Below are 26163 nucleotides of genomic sequence, written 5' to 3' on the forward strand. Positions count from 1 at the left end.
CAATGCCCCCTCGAACGCTTCGATTGAACCTGCCTCCACCACATGTCCAGGCAGCTCACTCCAGACCCCAACCACTCGCTGTGTGAACAAGCTTTTTCCTCGCATCAACATTTGCTTCTTTTGCAAATCGCTTGCTACCTGTGCCTTGTTGGTCTCTCACGGGCGGAAACAGTTTCTCTCTGTCTACTCTGTCCAGTCCCCTCATGATTTTGAACAGCTCTATCAAATCCCCTCGCAGCCTTCTTCTCTCCAAGAACAGTCACATCCTGTCCAATATATCCTCACCACTGAAGATTCTCATCTCCGGAACCATTCTTCTAAACCTCTTCTGCGATCTCTCCAATGTGTTCGCATCTTTCCGAAGGTGTGGTGCCCAGAACTGTGCAGAATACTCCAGCTGAGGTCTAACTAGTGTCTTGTCTAAGTTCAGCACAACCTCCTTGCTCTCGTACTCCATGCCCCTATTAATAAAGCCCAGAATATTGTCTGCATTATTAACTGCTGTCTCCCCTGCCATCTTCAATGATCTATTGGTGGCACGGTGGCACAGTGGTTAGCACTGCTGCCCCATAGCTCCAGGGTCCCAGGTTCAATTCCGGTCTCGGATCACTGTCTGTGCGGAGTTTGCACTTTCTCCCCGTGTGTGCGTGGCTTTCCTCCGGGCGCTCCGGTTTCCTCCCACTGTCCAAAGAAGTGCAGGTTAGGTGGACTGGCCATGATAAATTGCCCCTTAGTGCCCAAATGATTGGGTGGAGTTGGGGTTGCGGGGATAAGGTGGAGGTGTAGGCTTGAGTAGGGTGCTCTTTCCAAGGGCCAGTGCAGACTCGGTGGGCTGAATGGCCTCCTTCTGCACTGTAAATTCTATGACCTATAAGTTCTTTTACCCCTTACTGTATATTGTTTCTTCATATTCCTCCTACCAAAATGTATCACCTCACACTCCGCAATGAACTTCATTTGCCCCCTCCACCAACTTGTCCCTGTCTTTTAAAGTTCTATTCTGTCCTCCTCACAGTTTAAAAATACTTCCATTTGTTGTGCCGATCATATTGAAACAAACAGTCTTTCCACTTTTTTTGGCCTTTATTTTCAGTTGAACATATTCTGATCAAGCGGTTAACATTTTAACGAAGAGTGTTGAGCAATTCACAGAGCAGCATTTCCCCTGAGAGTGGACTACGGACCATGGCAGGGTCAACTGTGAGCTGCCAATATATCTGCCTGAAGGACCTAAGAGATACAATAAGCAAGGTAGATCAGGAATCAGGAATGATCAAATACAGGGTTTTACTTTTGTCAGGATGTTGTTGTTGATAAACGTGAGGAATGTCATTACCGGGGAATCGAACACAGTCCTGGTTCAGTCCAGTCAGATCACACAAAGCTGGATTGACCAGTTCCAGATGGAATAAAGCACCCTTTCCACTGTCCCCATCAAACACTCCCAGGACAGGTACAGCACGGGATTAGATACAGAGTAAAGCTCCCTCTACACTGTCCCCATCAAACACTCCCAGGACAGGTACAGCACGGGGTTAGATACAGGGTAAAGCTCCCTCTACACTGTCCCCATCAAACACTCCCAGGACAGGTACAGCACGTATTAGATATATGGTAAAGCTCCCTCTACACTGTCCCCATCAAACACTCCCAGGACAGGTACAGCATGGGATTAGATTCAGAGTAAAGCTCCCTCTACACTGTCCCCATCAAACACTCCCAGGACAGGAACAGCATGGGGTTAGATACAGAGTAAAGCTCCCTCTACACTGTCCCCATCAAACACTCCCAGGACAGGTACAGCATGGGATTAGATACAGAGTAAAGCTCCCTCTACACTGTCCCCATCAAACACTCCCAGGACAGGTACAGCACGGGGTTAGATACAGAGTAAAGCCCCCTCTGCACTGCTCCCATCAAACACTCCCAGGACAGGTACAGCACGCGGTTAGGTACAGAGTAAAGCTCCCTCTACACTGTCCTCATCAAACACTCCCAGGACAGGTACAGCACGGGGTTGGGTACAGAGTAAAGCTCCCTCTACACTGTCCCCATCAAACACTCCCAGGACAGGTACAGCACGGGGTTAGGTACAGAGTAAAGCTCCCTCTACACTGTCCCCATCAAACACTCCCAGGACAGGTCCAGCACGGGGTTAGATACAGAGTAAAGCTCCCTCTACACTGTCCCCATCAAACACTCCCAGGACAGGTACAGCACTGGGTTAGATACAGAGTAAAGCTCCCTCTACACTGTCCTCATCAAACACTCCCAGGACAGGTACAGCACGGGGTTAGGTACAGAGTAAAGCTCCCTCTACACTGTCCCCATCAAACACTCCCAGGACAGGTACAGCACGGGGTTAGGTACAGAGTAAAGCTCCCTCTACACTGTCCCCATCAAACACTCCCAGACCAAGTACAGCACGGGGTTAGATACAGAGTAAAGCTCCCTCTACACTGTTCCATCAATCTTTGAAGATGTGACTAGTAGAGTTCACCAGGGAAAACTCATGGCTGTCGTATATTTAGATTTTCGACAAGGTCCCACATAATGGATTAATATGTAAATTTAAAGTGCATCGGGTCACGGGTAGTGTCTTGAGATGGACAGAAAGCTGGTTAGCAAACAGGAAGTAAAGAGTTGGAAGAAGTGGGTCGTTTTCCGATAGGCAGACAGTGACTAGTGGGTACCGCAGCGGTCTGTGCAAGGACCCCAACTGTTCAAATTATATATTAATGATTCGGACGAGGGAACTAAATGTATTGGATGGCACGGTGGTTAGCACTGGTGCTTCACAGCGCCATGGATCCGGGTTCGATTCCCGGCTTTGGTCACTGTCTACGGGCAATCTGCACGTTCTCCCCGTGTCTGCGTGGGCTTCCTCCGGGTGCTCCAGTTTCTTCCCACAAGTCCCGAAAAACATGTGCTTGTTAGGTGAATTGGACATTCTGTATTCTCCCTCAGTGTATCCGAACAGGCGCCGGAATGTGGCGACTAGGAGATTTTCACAGTAACTTCATTACAGTGTTAATGTAAGCCTATTTGTGACATTAATAAAGATTATTATAAGATTATTAGTATAATCTCTAAATTTGCAAATGATACAAAGTTGGATGGGTGAGCTGTGAGGAGGATGCAGAGATGCTTCAGCGGGATTTGTTCAGGTTGAGTGAGTGGGCACATGCATGGCAGATGCAGTATAATGTGATAAATGTGAGGTTATCCGCTTCAGTAGCAAAATTTGGAAGGCAGATTATTATTTGAATGGGTGTAAATTGAGAGAGGTGGATACTCAGCGAGACCTTGGTGTCCTCGTGCATCAGTCGCTGTAAGTAAGCGCACAGGTACTGCGGGCAAAGAAGGCAACTGGTGCGTTGACCTTCATAGGGAGAGGATTTGAGTATAGGAATAGGGATATTTTTCTGCTATTGTACAGGGCATTGGTGAGGCCACACCTGGAGTATTGTGGGCAGTTTTGGTGTCCTTATCTGAGGAAGGATGTTCTTGCTCTCGAGGGAGCGCAGCGAAGGTTTACCAGGCTGATTCAGTTAGGATTATATTCAATGGAGTTTAGAAGAGTGAGAGGGGCTCTCATAGAAACTCATAGAATTCTAACAGGATTAGACAGGGTAGATTCAGAAAGAATGTTCCCGATGGTGGGGGAGTCCAGCACTAGGGGGGGCGTAGTTTGAGGATGAGGGGGTAAACCTTTTAGGACTGAGGTGAGGAGAAATTTCTTCACCCAGAGAGCAGTGAATCTGTGGAATTCACTCCCACAGAAAGTAGTTGAGGCCAAAATGTTGTGTAATTTCAAGAAGTTAGATATAGCTCTTGGGGCTAAAGGGATCCAGGGATACGGGGGGGAGGCGGGATCAGGGTATTGAACTTGATGATCAGCCATGATCATAATGAATGGTGGAGCAGGCTCGAGGGGCCGAATGGCCTCCTCCTGCTTCGATTTTCTATGTTTCGATGTATGTAAAATATTCTGCGGAGTATTTTGGACTCTGCACTGGGGTTTGAACAGTGCGTTCCCAGCTGCTCAGCAGGAAGGTGGAGCTGTCGATTCTCAGGACAATCTACACCCTCATGTCTGTATTTGCAACAAGCTGATTCCTGAATTGTTGCTTCCAATTCTGACGGTGAAGGTCAGCTTCGATTAGTCGGAGCTCCGAAAAACTCTCGCCGCCCGCCTGGTTTATGTCCCGGGACATTCTCAGAGCTGAGCCAGCAGTTTCTGAAGCCATGGCCACACGGGAAATGCCTCTCTCGCCTCCATCGGTTATGGTCGGTGCCGATGGTAACCGCGGGGTTGATCTGCCAGCAGCATCGTCACCAAATTGTGTTGTGTTTATCTGTAAAGCTGAGGTCAGAGGTAACAGGTTGGAGGTCAGCTTGTTGGTCATTTATCGTTTGTGCTTGAAATAGGCTTCCACTGAAAGAGAAAAAGAAACCGATTAACTAGATTGAGGAACAAACACACTCAGGGCAGCCAGGAGCTCAGCAATCACGGGCAAAATTCTCCGGAAACGGCGTGATGTCCGCCGACTGGCGCCCAAAACAACGCCAATCAGACGGGCATCGCGCCGCCCCAAAGGTGCGGAATGCTCCGCATCTTTGGGGGCCGAGCCCCAACATTGAGGGGCTAGGTCGACGCCGGAGGGATTTCCGCCCCGCCAGCTGGCGGAAACGGCTTTTGGTGCCCCGCCAGCTGGCGCGGAAATGACATCTCCGAGCGGCGCATGCGCGGGAGCGTCAGCGGCCGCCGACGGCATTCCCGTGCATGCGCAGTGGAGGGAGTCTCTTCCGTCTCCGCCATGGTGGAGACCGTGGCAAAGGCGGAAGGAAAAGTGTGCCCCCACGGCACAGGCCCGCCCGCGGATCGGTGGGCCCCGATTGCTGGCCAGGCCTCCGTGGGGGCACCCCCCCGGGGCCAGATCGCCCCGCGCACCCCCCCCAGGACCCCGGAGCCCGCCCACGCCGCCTTGTCCCGCCGGTAAGGTAGGTGGTTTAATCTACGCCGGCGGGACAGGCATTTTAGCGGTGGGACTTCGGCCCATCCGGGCCGGAGAATCACGTGGGGGGGCCCGCCAACCGGCGCGGCGCGATTCCCGCCCCCGCCGAATATCCGGTGGTGGAGAATTCGGCAACCGGCGGGGGCGGGATTCACGCCAGCCCCCGGCGATTCTCCGACCCGCGGGGGGTTGGAGAATCTCACCCATGGGGCGAAATTCTCCCCCAACGGCGGGATGTCCGCCGACTGGCGCCAAAGACGGCGCCAATCAGACGGGCATCGCGCCGGCCCAAAGGTGCGGAATGCTCCGCATCTTTGGCGGCCTAGCCCCAACATTGAGGGGCTAGGCCGACGCCGGAGGGATTTCCGCCCCGCCAGCTGGCGGAAATGGCGTTTGTTGCCCCGCCAGCTGGCACGGAAATGCGGCGCATGCGCGGGAGCGTCAGCGGCCGCTGTCAGTTTCCCGGCGCATGCGCGGGAGCATCAGCGGCCGCTGTCATTTCCCGCGCATGCGCAATGGGGAGAGTCTCTTCCGCCTCCGCCATGGTGGAGGCCGTGGCGGAGGCGGAAGGGAAAGAGTGCCCCCACGGCACAGGCCCGCCCGCGGCTCGGTGGGCCCCGATCACGGGCCAGGCCACCGTGGGGGCACCCCCCGGGGTCAGATCGCCCCGCGCCCCCCCCCAGGACCCCGGAGCCCGCCCACGCCGCCTGGTCCCGCCGGTAAATACCAGGTTTGATTTACGCCGGCCGGACAGGCAATTTCTGGGCGGGACTTCGGCCCATCCGGGCCGGAGAATTGAGCGGGGGGTCCCGCCAACCGGCGCGGCCCGATTACCGCCCCCGCCCAATCTCCGGTATCGGAGAATTCGGCGGGGGCGGGATTCACGGCGGCCAACGGCCATTCTCCGACCCGGCAGGGGGTCAGAGAATGACGCCCCTGGTCTTTGCACCTAAACATCTTCTCTCCCCTCCATCATCTCCAACCTCCTTGAGGAAGTGACAACCCAAGTGGACCAGTGTTCGTGTGAGACAAAGACGTGGGTTAGCAACTCCCCAGTGTGGCTCCTCCCCCAGCATGGCCCCTCCCCCAGCGTGGCCCCTTCCCAGCAGGGCTCCTCCCCCAGCACAACCCCTCCCCCAGCGCAAACCCTCCCCAGCGCAACCCCTCCCCCAGCGCAACCCCTCCCCAGTGCAACTCCTCCCCCAGCGCAACTCCTACCCCAGCGCAACTCCTACCCCAGCGCAAACCCTCCCCAGTGCAACTCCTCCCCCAGCGCAACTCCTACCCCAGCGCAACTCCTACCCCAGCGCAAACCCTCCCCAGCGCAACCCCTCCCCCAGCGCAACTCCTCCCCCAGCGCATCTCCTACCCCAGCGCAACTCCTACCCCAGCGCAACTCCTACCCCAGCGCAACTCCTACCCCAGCGCAACTCCTACCCCAGCGCAACTCCTACCCCAGCGCAAACCCTCCCCAGCGCAACCCCTCCCCCAGCGCAACTCCTTCCCCAGCGCATCTCCTACCCCAGCGCAACTCCTACCCCAGCGCAACTCCTACCCCAGCGCAACTCCTACCCCAGCGCATCTCTTCCCCCAGCGCAACTCCTCCCCCAGCGCAACTCCTCCCGCAGCGCAACTCCTCCCCCAGCTTAGACCCTGCCCCAGCTTAGACCCTCCCCCAGCTTAGACCCTCCCCCAGTTTAGACCCTCCCCCAGCTTAGACCCTCCCCCAGCTTAGACCCTGCCCCAGCTTAGACCCTCCCCCAGTTTAGGCCCTCCCCCATCTTAGACCCTGCCCCAGCTTAGACCCTCCCTCAGCGTAGACCCTATCCCAGCACAGCCCTTTCCAATACCCAGGGGTCAGACATTGATTACAAACAAGAACCCTGGCTGATTTCTGACGGCCACCCCACACCCTCTCCTTGTCCATGATTGTGAGGCTGCGGCTAATGCCCCAATAACAGGCCTGGATCTGAGATGTGTAAATTGATCACACTTGGTTGTAAGGTTCTTGGGATCTTCCTGTTCTTCTGCCATTGACAGAACACCACCAGTGTTGCGAAGATACAGTGTGGATCTTCAAAGGCACCGAAAACTTTCATGGCCAACCCAAGCTGGATGGAGTGCGGGGAAAGGGAATGCGGGGGAAAGTGTGTGAGGAACCTACTTGTAAATTCCTGGGGTGACATCTGTTGATTCATCACCCCGTTGAACACGCTCATCCATTCCTTCCGATCGCTTTCAGTTTCGCATGTGAACAGGAACTCCCTGTCCGGTGTTACTATGGTGATGCCATATTGCCAGTTTGCGTTGCCTTGGACACCAGGAGGAAGCCCCTCCCTGACCAGGTATTTGTTGTCACTGCTGCCAATGAAAACTTCGCCTTTGGCAAAAGCATCCTGCGAAAATATCGCACACAGCGGGCATTAAACGCTTTGCCAAGAAGGTGGGCAGGGTATTTCACCATCCCCTGTTTCCATGTACACTCACCCCCTATCCCCATCACTCTTTTCCCTTCAAGTATTTATCCAATTCTCTTTTTGAAGTTACCACTGATCCTTCCTTTCAGGCATCGCATTCCAGATCTTAACAAAGTGTCATTTTTCTCAGCTCCCCAATCTTTTGTCAATAATCTTAAATTTCTGCCCAACCGTCCAGTCACGGCGAACCATTTCTCCTTCTCCCCCAACTCAAAACTCCCCGTAGCTGCCTCTGCTTCCCAGGGGAACGCCCTCAGCTTCCCCAAATCTCCGCAGAACTGAAGACCCGCCCTCCCTGACACCGTTCCTGATAAATCGCCTGTGCGCCCTCTCCAAGGCCTTGACATCCTTCCCGAGTCAACCGGGTGCTCAGTGCGATTGCTGGGCTATGTGAAGGCTTCGGCAGCCCGATGTGACACTAAACTGAACCCAAACAGACAACCCAGGAAATCAGACATCATCCTCTTTCATACAGGAAACCAGGTTAAAGTCCAACAGGTTTGTTTGGAATCACTGGCTTTCGGAGCACTGCTCCTTCCTCAGGTGAGTGAAGAGGTGGGTATCACAAACACAGCATATACAGACAAAGTCAATGATGCCAGATGATACTTTGAATGGGAGTCTTTGCTGATGTTTCGAAGTATTAGCAAAGTATCAGCAAAGTGTGAGAGTGATACAGTGTGCAAGGGCAAGTGAGAGAAAGTGTGAGAATGATACAGTGGGGCAAGCGAAAGCGTGAGTGTGAGAATGATTACATTGTGCGAGAGCGAGTGAGAAAGTGTGGAGAATAATAAAATGTACAAAACCTTCGTTAGGCCGCATTTGCAGTATTGCGTGCATTTCTCATAGATTATCATAGAATTTACAGTGCAGAAGGAGGCCATTCGGCCCATCGAGTCTGCACCGGCTCTTGGAAAGAGCACCCTACCCAAGGTCAACACCTCCACCCTATCCCCATAACCCAGTAACCCCACCCAACACTAAGGGCAATTTTGGACACCAAGGGCAATTTATCATGGCCAATCCACCTAACCTGCACATCTTTGGACTGTGGGAGGAAACCGGAGCCCCCGGAGGAAACCCACGCAGACACGGGGAGGATGTGCAGACTCCGCACAGACAGTGACCCAAGCCGGAATCGAACCTGGGACCCTGGAGCGGTGAAGGAATTGTGCTAACCACTATGCTACCGTGCTGGTTACCACATTATCAGAAGGACGTGGAAGCTTTGGAGAGAGTGCAAAGAAGGTTCACCAGGATGTTGCCTGGTCTCGAGAGTGTTGGCTATGAGGAGAGGTTGAATAAACTAGGATTGTTTTCACTGGAAAGATGGAGGCTGAGGGGAGACCTGATGGAGGTCTACAAAATTATGAGAGGCATAAACAGGGCAGATAGTCAAAGGCTTTTTCCAAGGGTGGAAGTGTCAATTACAAGGGGGCACAGGTTCAAGGCGAGAGGGGGAAAGTTTAAGGGAGATGTGCAGGGTAAGTTTTTCACGCAGAGAGTGGTGGCTGCCAGAGGGTGTGGTGGAAACAGGCACATTAGCAACATTTAAGAGGCATCTGGATGGGCCATGAATAGGAAGGAAATAGAGGGATACAGACAAAGTAAGGGCAGAGGTTTTGTTTATAGTTCGGGCATCATGGTCGGCACAGGCTTGGAGGCCGAAGGGCCTTTTCCTGTGCTGTACTTTTCTTTGTTCTTTGTTATGCGAGAGTAGGTGAGAGAATGATACTGTGCGAGAGCGAATGGGAGAATGAAACAGAGTGTGAGAGTGAGTGAGAGAAAGTGTGAGAATGTGATAATGATACAGTGTGGGAGAATGATACAGTGCACTAGAGCGAGTGAGAGAAAGTGCGAGTGTGTGGGAGAATGATACAGTGTGTGATAGCGAGTGAAAGTACGTGAGAGTGAGTGAGAGACAATGTGAGAAAGATACAGTGTGCGAGACAGTGAGAGAAAGTAAGTATGTGAGAGCGAGTGAGAGAAAGTGTGAGAACGAGAGTGATAGAATGAGAATGTGAGAGCAAGAGTGTGAGAGGGTGATCCAGAGAGACTGAGTGAGAAAGTGAGTATGAGAGCGAGAGTGTGAGAGAGGGCACTCTCGCCCTGGACTGCACAAAGCCTAGTTTTGAATGTACGCACCAAAGGATCCTTGTAGTACATCAGGCGCCGGTGATCCAGTGTAAACCATCGTTTCTTGAAACCTTCCGTTTGCTGTGAGCAAGAAAATTTGAGTGCTTCAGTTCAGCAGGTACTTTATAGAATCAATGTTTGCCATATGCTGGTGGAGCTGTGGGTGACTCACATAACACAATCCCAGAGACTGATGGGAGGAACTCTGCTGGGCTTTCGGTCAGTGGTTTGAGTCCCACCCCAAAGACTTGAGACTGTAACCTCGGCTGGCATTCCCAATGCAGTAATGAGGGAATGCAGCACTATTCAAGGAGCTGTTAAACTAAACTGTCTGCTTCTCAGCTAGACACAGGGCCACTATTTCAAAGAAGAGCGTGGGAGTTTTCCCTGGTGTCATGGACCAATATTTATACCTAAATCAACATTAACCTCCTGCTGATTACCAACTAGCGCATTGCTCAGCTGGCTAATCAGCGCTCCTCCATGTTGAACACCAAATGGAAGAATCATTTAGAGTGCCAGGTATGATGTGTGTAGGAAATTGTTACATCTTATATTTTATATTTGTTGCAGTAATGTTATAAGAAAACCCTGGTTTAAGATACAAATAGGCAGTATATCAGCTAAAGCTGTGATTAAGGGGTCGTAAAAGTGATGGACTCATTGATTCTAACCACTTACTTCCTAGATAGATGGCTACTGGAACATTGTTTTGATTTTGGAGGATCCCTGGGGTGTAGGCAATTTATGAGGGGTGCTTAGTCCTGCATGAACAGGTCATGGGGCATCTTAGTGAGAGGAGGCCGAAGATAGTCTTATGATGTAAATAAGGATGGAGCCAGGTCTATCTGTAGTTTGCAGTTTTCCATTGGAATTTAGTCTGACAAAACAGGACTTCAACTGACTCCTGGAAGGTTCTCTCCGCGGACTTTGCACAGAGAAAATCAAGTAAACCTGATTGTTAACTTTATTTATAAGTGGTCTTTGAACTATATTGGTTTGCTTAATTGGAATATATATAGTTGCAGATGTATACAGTAAGTTAAAGTTTTTCTTTTTATTTAAGAAATGTCGAACTTTTAAGTGTAAAGCAGTTACTTTGTTGCTAATGTGACTGATTCTGTGTTTAAATTAAAGTTTGATTTTCCATAAAAGATACCTATTGGTCAGAGTCATCATTGCAAACTTCTCATTGGGATCCTAACACAAGGGCACAGAATGTAGTCTAGGTGGGAGACGTCAATGTCCATCACCAAGAGTTGCTTCGTAGCATCACGTCTGACAGAGCTGGCTGACTCCTAAAGGATATAGCTGCTATTGGTTTGCGGCAGGGGGTGAGGTAACCAACAAGAGGGAAGAACCTACCCGACCTCGTCCTCACGAATCTAACTGTCGCGGATGTATCTGTCCATAACGGTATTGGTCAGAGTGACCACCGCACAGTCCTTGTGGAGACAAAGCCCCATCTTCACACTGAGGATATCCTCCATCGCTGTGACATTGCCACCCTGCTAAACGGGATAGACTTCGAACGGATCTAGCAACTCGAGACTGGGCATCCATGAGGCGCTGTGGGCCATCAGCAACAGTAGAATTGTACTCGACCGTAATCTGCAACCTCCTGGCCTGCCATATCCCCCACTCTACCATTACCACCCAGCCAGGGGGTCAACCCTGGTTCAGTGAAGAGTGCAGGAGAGCATGCCGGGAGCAGTACCAGGCAGACCGAAAAATGACGTGTCAACCTGGTGAAGCTACTACATTGGACTAATTGTGCGTCTAACAGCAGAAGTTGAATACTGTAGCTACGAGATTCCACAGCCAAGTCCTGCCACACTTCTGAACGTTGTTAGACACTTGGGATGGTCCGGAAACACAAATGGAGCAATATATCCAACATAATATATACAATAATGTTTAACCCGGAATTCTCCGGAAGTTGGGATTCTCTCTCCCCGCCAGGACCGCACGGCCACCCTCGAGTTTCCCGGCAGCTTGGTAAATCCCATTGACAAGCGGCGGGAGTAGAGGGTCCCGCCATCAGCGAACGCTCGCCTCCGCGGCTGGGAGACTGGAGAATCCAGCCCATAATCTTCTTTCCATCTCTTACTCGTGACATTTTTGTAACTTGTCTAAAATCCATGGCAGCTGCAAGTTAAGTAATTGCCTATATGCGTTTCTAAAAATGTTATTCTTCCCTGGCTGTGGTCCCTTGAAGGAAGGGAGGAGTCACCCACATGGCTGTGTGGACCTGGAGTCACGTGTAGGCCAGGCCAGGGTGAGGGAGGCAGATTTTCCTCCCGAACGGACATGAGTCAACCAGATGGGTTTTTACGACAATCGAAGATAGTTTTATAGTTGCTATTACCGGCCAAATTCCAGACTTTAATCCTTTGGATTCATTAACTGGATTTGTTAATTGAATCTGAGTTCCCCCGGCTGCCTTGGTGGGATTGGGGCATCCCCGTGTCCTCAGAGCGTTTGCCTGGCCTCTGGGTTACCAGGCGAGCCACATTGTCTCTATTCTAACATCATCCTGATAGAGGGAGCTATTCACTGGAGTGATACCAATATTCATCGATTAAGGTGCCGGTGAGTAAGTCAAAAATACATTGAAGATAAAGGAATTGAAAAGGAATTTCCTTCAGAACGTAGTTCCTCATTGCACACTCTGTGTTTGTTTGTGCGTGTTTGTGCTGTGTATGTGTGTGCTGTTGTGTGTGCGTGTTTGTGCTGTGTGCGTGCATGTGTATTTGCTTGCATTCGTGTGTATTTGTGCTGTGTGTGTTTGTTTGCATGTGTGAGTGTGCATATGTCCTGTGCGTGTGTGAGAGAGAGAGAGAGAGAGAGGGGGGGGATCTCCTAATTTCATCAGACAACACTGAGGCCCTGAAAATCTACTGCGTGCCCGAGTCCAGCTCATTGGCTGTAGAACTCCAGCGACAACATAACACTCCAGCCTCTGACCTGGAGCCCGCCTAACCCTGGTCTCGGAGACAGGGCTATTGTTTGAAATATTAACTCTAAAGAAAAGAGTTGAAAATTTACAACTCCTCGGCACGTCTCTTAATCACCTTGGAACATAAGAACTAGGAGCAGGAGTAGGCCATCTGGCCCCTCGAGCCTGCTCCGCCATTCAATGAGATCATGGCTGATCTTTGTGGACTCAGCTCCACTCTCCGGCCCGTACACCATATCCCCAAATTCCTTTATTCTTTAGAAAGGTATCTATCTTTTTCTTAAAAACGTTTAAAGAAGGAGCCTCAACTACTTCACTGGGCAAGGAATTCCAGAGATTCACAACCCTTTGGGTGAAGAAGTTCCTCCTACACTCCGTCCTAAATCTACCTCCCCTTATTTTGAGGCTATGCCCCCTAGTTCTGCTTTCACCCGCCAGTGGAAACAACCTGCCCGCATCTATGCTATCTATTCCCTTCATAATCTTATATGTTTCAATAAGATCCCCCGCATCCTTCTAAACTCCAATGAGTACAGTCCCAGTCTACTCAACCTCTTGTCATAATCTAATCCCCTCAACTCTGGGATCAACCTACTGAATCTCCTCTGCACTCCCTCCAGTGCCAATATGTCCTTTCTCAGGTAAGGTTGTTGTTGTAGAAAGTGGCCGCCATTTTGCCCACCGCTAGATCTCAGAAAGAGCCAAGTGGCCAATGGGTGGTTGACCGGTTCTTTTTGTGGTGGTGTTGACAGTGGAAGGAAGGGTCGTCAGAGTTGTGACATTATGTGTGATGTCTGGCACATTAAGAGGTAATGTAATACTATATTCGACCACCAGATGGAGCTGGGGAGCAGACCTCTAAAAGGAATGCCTCTCAGACTTCTGGGAGAAGGTGTAAGAATGAGTATGTAGAAGCATGGAGTAGGTATGAGTTAAGATAGATCAGTAGTATAGAGTTCTGTAGCATAGAGAGAGTACACTCTTATTTATCAGCTAATACCTTGTAACGTGTTTGAATCATAGTTTGTGTAGTGTAAATAAACTGGCTTTGTTTAATAACATAGCTTGATGTTCTTTGGCTACACTACAACTTTAATCCATCCTGAGAAACTCAACAAAGAACATCACAAGAGTCCTCGGCCAACGCCTCGCTCTTTCAAATCGTGCCATTGGAGCCGTAGGTCTTATTCAATGGGCAGAAAGGGATTGTGAGTGGTGACAGGATGTGTTCCCAGTTTTCCAGAAGAACTGTGAATTTCCTAAGGAAAAGTGCTGCTCCCCAGCGAAACGGTAAACGTGAGTTAAAGCCGATTAGGATAATTATTGTGCCTGTTGCTTACATTAATATCTTACACTCCTGTTGCTAGGCGGTGTGTGTGTGTGTGTGTGGGTGATAGCTTGGAGCCATGTTGCAGCTTTGACTTTGAAATGACGATGAGATGTTAGACTCTTACCTTGGGACCTGTTTTCTCCATATAACCCTCCTTCAGGAAATTCCTTGTCAGTTTGTGCTTTAGCTGTGAATGGAATTAAGAGCCGCTCAGTAAATTAATCAAACGTTAAGAGGCACTCGACACGCAGAGACAGCAAACGTTCCGAAAAATACATACGGAAAAGTACACGGCAACGTGTGTGACGTGTTCCGTTCCCTGGCCCAGAGCCTTGCGGTGAATCAGGAACTCAGCTCAACGCAACACACAAGCTTGCCATCCTCCCATTGATTCTGTATATACCTCCCGCTGCCTCAGGGAGGCAGACAGCATTGTCAGAGACCCCTCCCACCCAGGCTTTGCCTTCTTCCAGACCCTTCCATCAGGCAGAAGATACAGAAGTCTGAAGACTCGCACATCCAGACACAGGAACAGCTTCTTCCCCACAGCTACAGGACTCCTCAACGACTCCCCCTCGGACTGATCTGTTCCCTGTAAGAACACTATTCACAACGCCTTATGCTGCTCCTGTTTGGCCTTGTTCTGCACTGTAACCAATCACTATTTGTTGATGTACCATTTGTCAATGTACTCTGTCGATTATTCTTTTGTCTACTATGCACGTACTGTGTTCGTACCCTTGGCCGCAGAAAAATACTTTTCACTGTACTTCGATAAATGTGACAATAAATATCAATCAATCAATCAATCAATCGACTCTACAACACAGTGACAGACCATTCAACCCCACCGGTCTATACTATTCCCTGCAATTAATCCACATGATCCTCCTCCCACTCTAGATACCTGTCCCCGTCCTGCCCACAATCCCTCGATTATGTCTTCATTATTCATGGTGGGTCCATGAATTGCCTAGCCCCCCCCCCCCCCCCCACTTCCCCTTCTCACACCAGCTCCATTTTAACTCAGCACCTTTCTCTCATGCTTATGTGTCTGTCCTTGGCCTTCTGCAATGCTCCAGATGAAAGAGCAACTTCTCACCTTCTGATCAGGCACATCGGGACTCAATGTTGAGTTCAGCAACTTTATATTGTGACCTTTCTCCTCCATCTTAAACCCCCCTTTTAAAAATATTGCATTCATGTATTTGGCAACCAGACTGGAAACGTTAGCTCCGTTTCTCTCTCCATAGACGCTGTCAGACCTGCTGAGACTGACGAGCATTTTCTGTTTTGTTTCAGATTCCAGCATCCGCAGTAATTTGCTTTCATGACCAACATTGAATCATCTGTGACGGACGGAGGATTTTAGGAAAATTGGACTAGAAATGTATCAGGCAATTTAAGGGTTAAAAGTTTCGGGGGTTAGAGTGTGACTGACTGCAGTGGTCCTGTTTGGCAGGTCCTGGGAGCTTTTAGCAGCCAGAAAGTGAAATTGATCAGAGGAATGTGGTTTTCAGTCTGGGCTAACGCACTATGGTTTGACTGGGGACAGTCCCTGGGGAGTTAATGTGCTTTCAATCCCTGGAAAGGTAATCTGTTTTTCAGCTCAGAGAGATGATGTCAGCGCTAGGTGGAGCTAAGCAAGAGAGAAGCATTGTTGAAAAAAGCTTTTGGAGAGAAGGGTTGAAGTGTGATCTGGTAACCCTTTTTTTTTTAAAGACAAGTAAAGATAGTTTGCCTTTCCAGTAGGATAATTTTTTTAAAAGAGTAATATTTTAAAGAAGAGTGGTCTTGTCTGGAGACAAGGGCGAGGCTGTAACAACCCGGTTGAAGCAGCTATTTGAAGACATTCAGCCAGAGTCTGAAGGGGTTCTAACCGGGGCCCAAATCTGTTCTGCAAAGCAAGTATTACTCTATGCCCCGCTGATTTTTAAGCTGGATTGGGAGCTGTATGTTCCATTTCTTGTTGTTTAATGGGGAATTGAATGTTAGGTGTTAAGGGGTATTGGTAAGTTGATATTTTTGCTGTGAAGTTAAAGAGTTTAATATTGTATTCATAATAACATTTTATTTTAAAATAGCAAAAGCCCTATTTCTTCATGCAATCACTCCTGGGGTGAATCATACTTTCTGTACAGTCTTAAAATAAACTAAGATACAGGGATTTTGGTCAGTATGCTAGCCACAGCTGGGAATCGTAATACAATCCAGACTTTCCCTCCCTGTCTCACTCCCATCTTTTGCTCTTCATGTTGCTACGTTTTGTTGCAATCGCCCACAGCTCTAGCACATTCTCCCACCCTTCAGTTCTGATGAAGGGTTCAAAGGACTCTGTTTTTCTCCAAACGGATGGTGGCAGATCAACTGAGTTCTTCTGGCATTGCTACGTGATTGGAAAACTATTCTTCAAAGCCCATCTGGTTCACTAATGTCCTTTAGGGAAGGAAATCTGCCGTCCTTACCCGGTCTGGCCTACATGTGACTCCAGACCCATGGCCATGTGGTGGACGCTCGACTAGCCCTCTGGCAACACTGTCAGTTCTATCCAACTGCCACAGAAAAGGTGGCAGCCCACCACCTTCACAGCGGGCAATTAGGGATGGTTAACAAATGCTGGCCTAACCAGCGACGCCTACACCCCCCCCATCAATGCAGCAAAAATAAAAGGAGCTGGCCTCCAGAGACGCCGAGAGAGGAGAGTGAGTGAATGTTTCTCGGTGATGAGATCATCAAATCCAGAGCTGTCTTGTGGAGGTGTGCGTCCATATTGCAGTCCACGGACGCTATACCAGCGGAGCTTACCTCATCGTCACTCGCTCCTGGGAAAGCCACTTGTAAATAATGGAACTGGACCGCACGAATGGCATTGAACCAATCCACAATTTCCTGTGGAGAGAGACAAAAAAGTATTAGACTGGTCTTCGGCCTGTGAACAACGAACGCTCTGAATGACTGACCCTCCAGGGTTGCCGAGGAGAGCTCAGGAAATGAAGACAAACACTCCACTTCGCAGATGTGGAGAAAAGTCACGGGCATGGTGTTCCTCCTCTTTCCTTCGAAGACTTTTGAGTACTCGCTATAAAGGGATGGAGGATAGAACAGCTACTTGCAACATTCCTTCATTGGGATGTGGGCGTGTTGTTGCCCATCCCCAATTCCTCAATTCTCTTTGAGCTGAGTGTCTCGCTCGGTCATTTCAGAGTCAACCACATGGCTGTGGGTCTGGAGTCACATGTAGGCCAGGCCGGGTAAAGACGGCAGATTTCCTTCCCTAAAGGATATGAGTGAACCAGATGGGTTTTTACAACAACCGATGATAGTTGAGTTATGATGAGATTTATTAATTGAAGGATTGATCCCTGTCACGAGAGAATTAGCCTGAGCCACTGGATTACCAGTGCCAGTGACATCACCACTACACCACCATCTCAGGAAAGACAACTCCTTTAGGAGGAGCAGGATAAAAGGTGACACGGTGGCACAGTGGTTAGCACCGCTGCCTCACACTGCCAGCGACCCGGGTTCAATTCCGGCCTGGGATGCCTGTCTGTGTGGAGGTTCCACGTTCTCCCCGTGTCTGCGTGGGTTTCCTCCGGGTGCTCTGGTTTCCTCCCACAATCCAACATGGATTGGCCACGATAAATTTCCCTTGGCGTCCAGAGATCACGTGGGGTTACGGGGATAGGGTGGGGGCATGGGCCTAGATAGGGTGCTCTTTTGGAGAGCCGGTGCAGACCCGATGGGCCCAATGGCCCCCTTTTCCACTGCAGGGATTCTATTGTATTCAGAAGCAACATTAGATGAGGAAAGTAAAGAGTTGTTTCGTTAACAGTCGAGATTAACCCAATTTGGTAAAATAAGTTCCTGTTCCTTTTCCTATTGGCTGTGGGATGACAGTCAGTCAAAAGGGTGAACCGATGGCAAGAGAACCTCCGGCAGTTCAGAAAGCCCTCAGTACTGAACCTCTCACAGTGCAGCATTCCCTCAGTATTGACCCTCCGACAGTGCGGCACTCCCTCGGTACTGACCCTCTGACAGTGCAGCACTCCCTCAGTACTGACCCTCTGACAGTGCGGCACTCCCTCAGTACTGACCCTCTGACAGTGCAGCACTCCCTCAGTATTGACCCTCCGACAGTGCGGCACTCCCTCGGTACTGACCCTCTGACAGTGCAGCACTCCCTCAGTACTGACACTCTGACAGTGCGGTACTCCCTCAATACTGACCCTCTGACAGTGCAGCACTCCCTCAATACTGACCCTCTGACACTGCAGCATTCCCTCAATACTGACCCTCTGATGGTGCAGCACTCCCTCAGTACTGACCCTCTGACAGCGCAGCACTCCCTCAGTACTGACCCTCTGAAAATGCAGCAATCCCTCAACACTGACCCTCTGACAGTGCAACACTCCCTCAGTACTGACCCTCTGACAGTGAGGCACTCCCTCAGTACCAACTCTCTGACAGTACAACACTCCCTCACTACTGACCCTCTGACAGTGCAGCACTCCCTCAGTACTGACCCTCTAACTGTGCGGCGCTCCCTTAGTACTGATCCTCTGACAATTCAGCACACCCTCAGTACTGGCCCTCTGACAGCGCAGCACTCCCTCAGTACTGACCCTCTGACAATGCAGCACTCCCTCAATACTGACCCTCTGACAGTGCAGCACTCTCTCAGTACTGACCCTCCGACAGTGCGGCACTCCCTCGGTACTGACCCTCTGACAGTGCAGCACTCCCTCAGTACTGACACTCTGACAGTGCGGTACTCCCTCAATACTGACCCTCTGACAGTGCAGCACTCCCTCAATACTGACCCTCTGACACTGCAGCATTCCCTCAATACTGACCCTCTGACAGTGCGGCACTCCCTCAGTACTGACCCTCTGACAGCGCAGCACTCCCTCAGTACTGACCCTCTGACAGTGCAGCACTCACTCAGTACTGACCCTCTGACAGTGCAGCGCTCCCTCAGTTCTAGAATTCTCCGACAAGGGAAACAATTTTATCCTGTCCACTCTATCACTTCCCTTCACAATTTTGTACACCTGAATTAAGTCACCCCCCAGCCTTCTTTGGTCCAAAGAAGATTGGACAGATTAGATTCATTTGTCCTGATTCAGCGACCAAGCAGAGGTTTCCGTTGGTTCACATCAGAAGCTGTTGGACAATATCGGTGAGGATAGCGGTATCGAATTGAAGTGTGCAGCCTGGAGCAGCCTCTCTGTTTTCAGAGAATTTGTTGTCTGTGCTGTTTATCTGCGGTTAAGCTTTGTTCCGCTGTCGGGAGTTTGATGGAGTACAGTGTTGAACTGGGATGAGCTTATTAGAAAGAAATTGGGATGCATCACTTAACAGGGAAATGTACTCATTAAAAGTGGTTTAGTCTGGCACTGGTATTAAATGACTTGACATGAATTCTGTGCAGCTAAAGGTTACTGCAAGTACAAAACCTATCACGCCCTTCAATCACTTCCCCTCATCATCGGGAAGCTGATCCAGTGCGCTTCAAGTCATCTCTGGGTGAGCGCAGGCTATTCAACCAGGGACCCCATCACAATCTCTTCACCTGACCCAATGCCTCACATACAAACTATTCCCTGAACAGGTAACCCTGCCGAGCCCTGTACCCATTCCCTCGCCTTCCCCGCTCAGCTGGAGGGGGGTAAGGTGGCGGGGGGGGGGGGGGGGGGGGGGGGGGGGGGGTCAAGGGAGGGGGGGCGTGGTGCGGGCTGAGAGGGAACATGGTCACTGAATCCAAAAACGTGAAAGCCCAATTTGTCAGGAACTTGAGGTCATGGAATCCCTGCGGTGCAGAAGCCATTCAGCCCATCGAGTCTGCACCGACCCTTGGAAAGACCCCCCTATACATGCCTTGTCATGATATGTATTTGGGTGTACCAGTGAAGGGTTAATTATTACATCTCAGTGTAATTCAAACACTAGAGGGGCACCCCCAGTATAAATATCAGGGGCTGGATTCTCTGTTTTTGGGACTATGTCCCCATGCCGTCGTAAAATCGGTGGAGTTTCACGCCCAAAGAAATCATGTGACAAGGCCCCATATTCCTAGCCCTGCAGGGGGCTAGCAGGGAACCGGTGTGTTTCTAGCGGATTTTGCCGCAGATACGGGCCCCCGTACTTGCGGGTCTGAACCGCGCATGCGCACGGCGACGGCCTCCAGCGGACGCGCCGTGCTCCATGGCTGACTCGGACCGCGGAGCTGAACCCTAAAAATAGACCCCCCCCCCGATCGGCTGCGCGGCCGTCCCCGCCTGCCTGCCCAAACATCGCCCGACCGCGTATAAGGACCCCCCCCCCGCCCTCTGGTCGGCACACCCCTGACCAGGGCGGCCGCGGACTGAGTCCGCAGTCGCCATGCTAGTTTCCTGACCCGCAGGACCATGAGTGGTCCACGATGTTGGGACTTCGGGGGCGCAGAATGGCGGGGCGGGCCATCGGCAATGGCCGCAGATAGGGGATACGTGGCGCGGCGTACTCCTCGGGTACACCGCTTTTCGGGGCCCAGAGACTTGGGGAACTGATGCCGGTCCCGATTCCTTGCGGGGAAATGGATTCTCCGCCCTGGCTCCGGTCGCGATATTGGCGTCGGACTGCAGAGAATCCAGCCCCAGATCTCAGGGAATCTTCGGTAGTTCAGTGTTAGCAGAGGAGAGGAATTGATCACAGTTCGAGGAATAGTTTAGGTTCGAGAATGCTGACCACTGGGCCACCGTACCGCCCATATGAAATGGAGGTGTTGTTGGAACGGGGAACCAGTGGAGGTTAGCGAACACAGGGGTTGATGGGCCAACGGGACTTGATGGGAGTTGGGATCAAGGCAAGTTTGGTGGAGGTGGAAGATGGGAGGCTGACGAGGAGAGGATTGGAACAGCGAATTTGGAACTCGCTGTGATGTTGATGAGGAATTGGGGACCTAACCCCGAGTTTACTGAATTCTCCAGATCAGTTTTTTCACACACAATACCCAATTAGTGCAATTTCCTGAGAGGGTGTTAAGCTACTTTTCCATTCTATCTACATGGGAGTGCTTTGTACCGACTCGAATGAAGAAACCTGTAATTACCCCTCTAACAAACAAGTTGAATCCTGCTCCGAGCCTCTGCAGACTGCCAAAGGAATTCTATCTCTACTTCAGACTGACTAATTTAAACAGTGTGTGAGATCTACATTTCTTTTGAGGAGTAATTATGCAAATTGGGCACGTTCTGACTGGAAAAGGGGAGGTTGGGAGAGGATATGATTGCCTGCTGAAAAAACGGATTATGTCGACAATGACGGGCTGCCCCATTTTATCTGGAATCGCACATCCAGAGGACTAGGCCTGTGCTTAAAGGGGCCAAATACCCCTGGAAATAACACACTGTGATTAAATGTCTGAATAATTTGGGGCCTTGTGCCACGGTAATACTGTCCCTATTTCTGGACTGGCAGCTTCACGTTCAAGTCGCACGTTGGAACTTGCTGCCATAGAGGGAGTGTTGTGATTCATTCTGGTCTTAATTCCTCCGCTATCCCCCAAAGGGGAAAAACGTGAAGACACGCTGAAACAAATCACCACCCTGCCACTGGAAACAGTTTGGGATGGCATGGTGTCACAGTGGTTAGCACTGCTGCCTCACAGCTCCGGGTTCAATTCAGGCCTCGGGTGACTGTCTGTGTGATCATTGTATCATGTGACTACCCGGGTGGGAGTAGATTGACCAGATGGACTGTGGGTTTTCCTTTACCTCGGATTATCTTTGCTCTGAGGTTGTGGGTTCAAGTCTGGAGATTTGAGCATCAAATCCAGGCTGACACTCCAGTGGAGTATTGTACTTGACAGAGTGCTGCAACATTACAGGTCCCGTTTTTCAGATATCATCTCAAACCGAGGCTCTACCCGTCCTCTCAGGTGGAAGCATGCAGTCCCCTGCCCACTATTTTGAAGAGGAGGGGTGTTTTCTCTGGCCACCTCTCCTGTAGGCATGGCTCCAATGGGTGATCAAAGATCCCTTTGGCATTTTCCGAGAAAGAGTAGAGTCCCAGTCTCCTGGCCAACGCTCCTCCTTCAGTCAACCAACATTAAGAACAAATCATTCATCCATCTCACTGCTGTAAGGGAGGAGATTAATTGGGTTGATCCAGTCTTTTGCCACAGCATCTTTACTGGACGTTTTCCTCGCCAGTTCCCCTCCACACACCTTCAGCTATCAAACATGAGCGCGGGGAGAAAATCTGGAGAATTCCTGAGGAGTCACAGTCGTTGGAAATGTCTGGCAAGAAGTGGTGCCCAGTTTTCCTCCATGATCGTCACTGCATCCAAAACGTTACTCCTGTGTTGAGACCTTTCCAATGCGAAAGGTCCCATTTTGGTCAGTCTCCCCAGTGTTGTACTTCAGGGGTAATCTGCGGTCTATGACGGAGCTCTGTTTCACCTGACCACCATTGAGAGCAGACACATGGGGAACCCCACCGCCTGGAGGTCCCCCCCGCGGAGTCACCCACCAACCTGGCTTGGAAATCTATCGGCCGTTCTTTCACTGTCGCTGGGTCGAAATCCTGGAACTCCCTCCCTAACAGCACAGGGGGTGTACCTACACCTCAGGGACTGCAGCGGGTTCAAGGCAGCGGCTCACCCACCACCTTCCCAAGGGGCAATGAGGGATGGGCAACCAATGCTGGCCCCAGCCAGCGGCGTCCACGTCCTGTAACTGGTTAGGTGGATTGGCCATGTTAAATTGCTCCTTAGTGTCCAAAAGGTGAGGTGAGGTTACGGGGATAGGATGGAGGCATAGGGTGCTCTTTTCAAGAGCCGGTGCAGACTTGATGGGCTGAATGGCCTCCTTCTGCTCTGTAAATTCAATTATATGACTCTATGAACTGAATGAAAGAGATCTCCTGGAATCAATTTGCAAAGGATATTTCTTTGGATTGATAAAATTCCAGCCCCTGCCCTTGGGGGTGAGGTTAGACATCCCCATTTGGAATTTTTGTAATACCGTTGAAACTTGACAAATACGTATTAGATTTGTACATAGAACATAAAATATAGAGAATAGTCAGACCAACAAATCTCTGCTGCTCTTTAAGCTCTGCCACGTGTCTCATATGTGTATGAGGATGTATTTATATATATAAAAAATATATACATGCAGAGAGAGAGAGAGAAATGTGATTATGTTTAATTGGAGATTCATTAAGTGAGGGCTATGTGAGATGAATTAGTTAGTCTCTTTAGCATGATCTTATTCTCTCGAAGGACTGCCTTTAACTTGATTTTTAATGGACTTAATTTGTTGTTGATGTAAATTTGAATCCAATTAGCACAAATTCTCAAGAAATATTTCAAGTCTCGCAGCGTCTCCTTTCTTAACATTCACCAAGGTAAGCATGGACATATATCGGCTGAACTCACCTCGACCCACTCCCTCCTGTCTGAATTCTGTCTCACTCACTTCCCTGCCCACCCCCCCCTTCATTCTCGGCCTCTTGTGCTCACTCCACCCTCTCTGCCTGGTCATATGGTCGTGTCTTGAGCCATCCCAGTCCTAGGTTCTGGGGGAGGTGGGGGTGTCGTGGTATTGTCGCTGGACTAGAAATCCAGAGATCCAGAGTAATGCTCTGGGGAACCCGGTTCGAATCCCACCACTGCAGGTGGTGAAATTTGAATTCAATAGAAATCTGGAATTAAAAGCCTAATGATGACCGTGAAACCATTGTCGATTGTCGTGAAAAACTCATCTGGTTCACTAATGTCCTTTAGGGAAGGAAATCTGCCGCCGTTACCTGGTCTGGCCTACAAGTGACTCCAGACCCACAGCAATGTGGTTGATTCTTAACTGCCCCTCAAGGATAATTAGGGATGGGTAATAAATGCTGGCACAGCCTGCGATTATGGGCGGCACGGTAGCACAGTGGTTAGCACTGTCGCTTCACAGCTCCAGGGTCCCAGGTTCGATTCCCGGCTTGGGTCACTGTCTGTGCGGAGTCTGCACGTTCTCCCCGCCGTGTGTGCGTGGGTTTCCTCCGGGCGCTCCGGTTTCCTCCCACAGTCCAAAGACCTGCAGGTTAGGTGGATTGACCATGATAAATTGCCCTTAGTGTCCCAAAAAAAGGGGTAGGTGGGGTTACTGGGTTACGGGGATAGGGTGCAAGTGCGGCCTTAGGTAGTGTAAGAATCTGTAATTTATGGGATCTTAACCTGTCCTGGCTTCTACAGGTAGGATGATCTTTCTAAGAGCCAGTGCAGACTTGATGGGCTGAATGGCCTCCTTCTGCACTGTAAATTCTATGACACGCCATGAATGAAAAAAAAAATTCCCTTCCTAACCCCTCGGCCTCTCTCTCTGCCTTTCAGACGAAGATTAAAACTCATCTCTTTGACCAAACCTTTGCCATCCCTCTGTCCAGCCCGCTTTTGACTGGTTACGTCTCTGTGAAACACATTTTGATTGTTAACTGCATTAAAGGCACTATTATAAATACAATTTGTTGCTTTGTTCGCTTTGACTCATCAATGTTCATCTCCCACTACCCCACACCAGAACACCACGTACACTGGGACGCCAGCTGTAAGCATCTGAATTGAGACTCAGAACCACACATTGAACCCCCACACAATGTTGAGCTACATCTTTTCATCCATCTGCCCTGCCTCACCTTTCCCTCTTCATGGTAAACAAAAATATTCCGTGTGCTGTTGTCCTTCAGGTAAGTGATCTGCAGGCCATTGGGATTCCCGATCTTGGTTGGCTGGAAAGTCGCATTAATGTTGTCCACTTTGATCACAGCCTTGGGCTCTTTAGCCTGTGAAGAGAAACAGGAGAATATAATTCTCCAATCTGTGGGCAGATTAATGTTAATGAAAGGTATAGGGGACACATTTACCAGCAAGCATGATTCATGACTTGCGAATAGTCCTCCCCCGTCTCCATAACGGCCTCCGGCCGAACAACCTTCTCTGCGTTCCTCCAATTCCGGCTTCTTCATCACATTGCGCCTGCCCCCTTCGCTGCCTGGTGTCCTGGACTCTGGAATTTCCCCATAAACTCCTCCACCTCCCTCTCCTCCTCCTGAAAAACTCCCTCTTTGACTGAGCTTCTGGTCAACTGCCCTTGTGCCCCTGTATTTAGTATCAATTTGTTTTGTCTCTGGGATGCTTGACTAAAGTCCGTTAAATATTGTTATTGTGACAAAGTAAGAGTGAATCAGGGCATTAAGCAGATGTGACAGAGACATTTGCAATTTGGAGGCAATGTCGGTAACAGTTGCTATATTTGGACCATAGCGTTGTCAGTTCCTGTATACTGTTCTCTTTCGCTCATCACTTTAAGGAATCATGACTCATCCTTTTCCCTTGTAAGCGATGAAGGAAGTAAAGACTAACGCATCTTTGAAATGGTTCGAGGAGAAAGGAAGGACTTTCATTTCCATAGCGCTTGCAACACCCCCGGGGCATCGCTTTACAGCCAATAAAGCGTTTTGGAAGTGTGGTCACTATTGTAGGAAATGCGGCCGCCAATCGGGCATAGCAAGATCCCACAAACAGCGAAGGGACAGCGACCGGATCATATGTTTATTTTGTTGATTGGGTGGTAAATAACACCCAGAACTCCAGGGGGAATGGACAGCTCTTCATTGACATGGTGGTCGCGGGTTATTTTGTACCCATCTACGTTTCCCACGGGGGACGGTTTAGCTCAGTGGACTGGACGGCTGGTTCGTGATGCAGGGCGAGGCCAGCAGCGTGGGTTCAATCCCCGCACCGGCTGAGGTTATCCATGAAGACCCCGCCTTCTCAACCTCGCCCCTCGCCTGAGGTGTGGTGACCCTCCGGTTACATCACCACCAGTCAGCTCTCCCCCCTCAAAGGGGAAAGCAGCCTCTGGTCATTTGGGGCTATGGCGACCTTACCTACTTCACATTTTGCAAGGGGTCTAAAGGATGGCGCCTCCTACAGTGCGCCACTCCTTGAACTGCACTGAGAGCGTCGGCCGGCATTATGTGCTCATGTTTCGGGAGTGGAAGCTCAATCTGTAACTACCTAACTCAGAGGGGAAAATCTGAGGCTGTGAAAGGCGCTATACAAATGCAAGTTCTTCCTCACAACCTTTGGGTTGAAATAATTTGGCGTGTTGTGTGCAATACAGACCTTGCCCCACCCATACAATAATGTCCTTCGATAACAAAACTTGCATGAAACATCATGCGTTTGAAATCAGTGGAACGCGAGGC

The 26163-nt window shown here is 50.2% G+C and overlaps 1 protein-coding gene across 1 annotated transcript in view; it reads right to left on the reverse strand.

Moving 5' to 3' along the window:
* Nucleotides 1-1064: 1064 nt before the first annotated feature.
* Nucleotides 1065-26163, reverse strand: part of LOC140404055 (arf-GAP with dual PH domain-containing protein 1) — a 72740-nt gene continuing 47641 nt past the window's right edge. The window contains exons 6-11 of the mRNA XM_072492411.1: nucleotides 24589-24735; nucleotides 16726-16809; nucleotides 14045-14107; nucleotides 9641-9712; nucleotides 7183-7414; nucleotides 1065-4438 (exon numbers count right to left, since the gene is read on the reverse strand). Of these exons, the coding sequence (XP_072348512.1) occupies nucleotides 4410-4438; nucleotides 7183-7414; nucleotides 9641-9712; nucleotides 14045-14107; nucleotides 16726-16809; nucleotides 24589-24735 (627 nt within the window). The 3' untranslated portion in view covers nucleotides 1065-4409. The remainder of the gene's footprint in view (nucleotides 4439-7182; nucleotides 7415-9640; nucleotides 9713-14044; nucleotides 14108-16725; nucleotides 16810-24588; nucleotides 24736-26163) is intronic.

This window comes from Scyliorhinus torazame, chromosome 29, assembly GCF_047496885.1.
Source record: "Scyliorhinus torazame isolate Kashiwa2021f chromosome 29, sScyTor2.1, whole genome shotgun sequence".
NCBI lineage: Eukaryota > Metazoa > Chordata > Chondrichthyes > Carcharhiniformes > Scyliorhinidae > Scyliorhinus > Scyliorhinus torazame.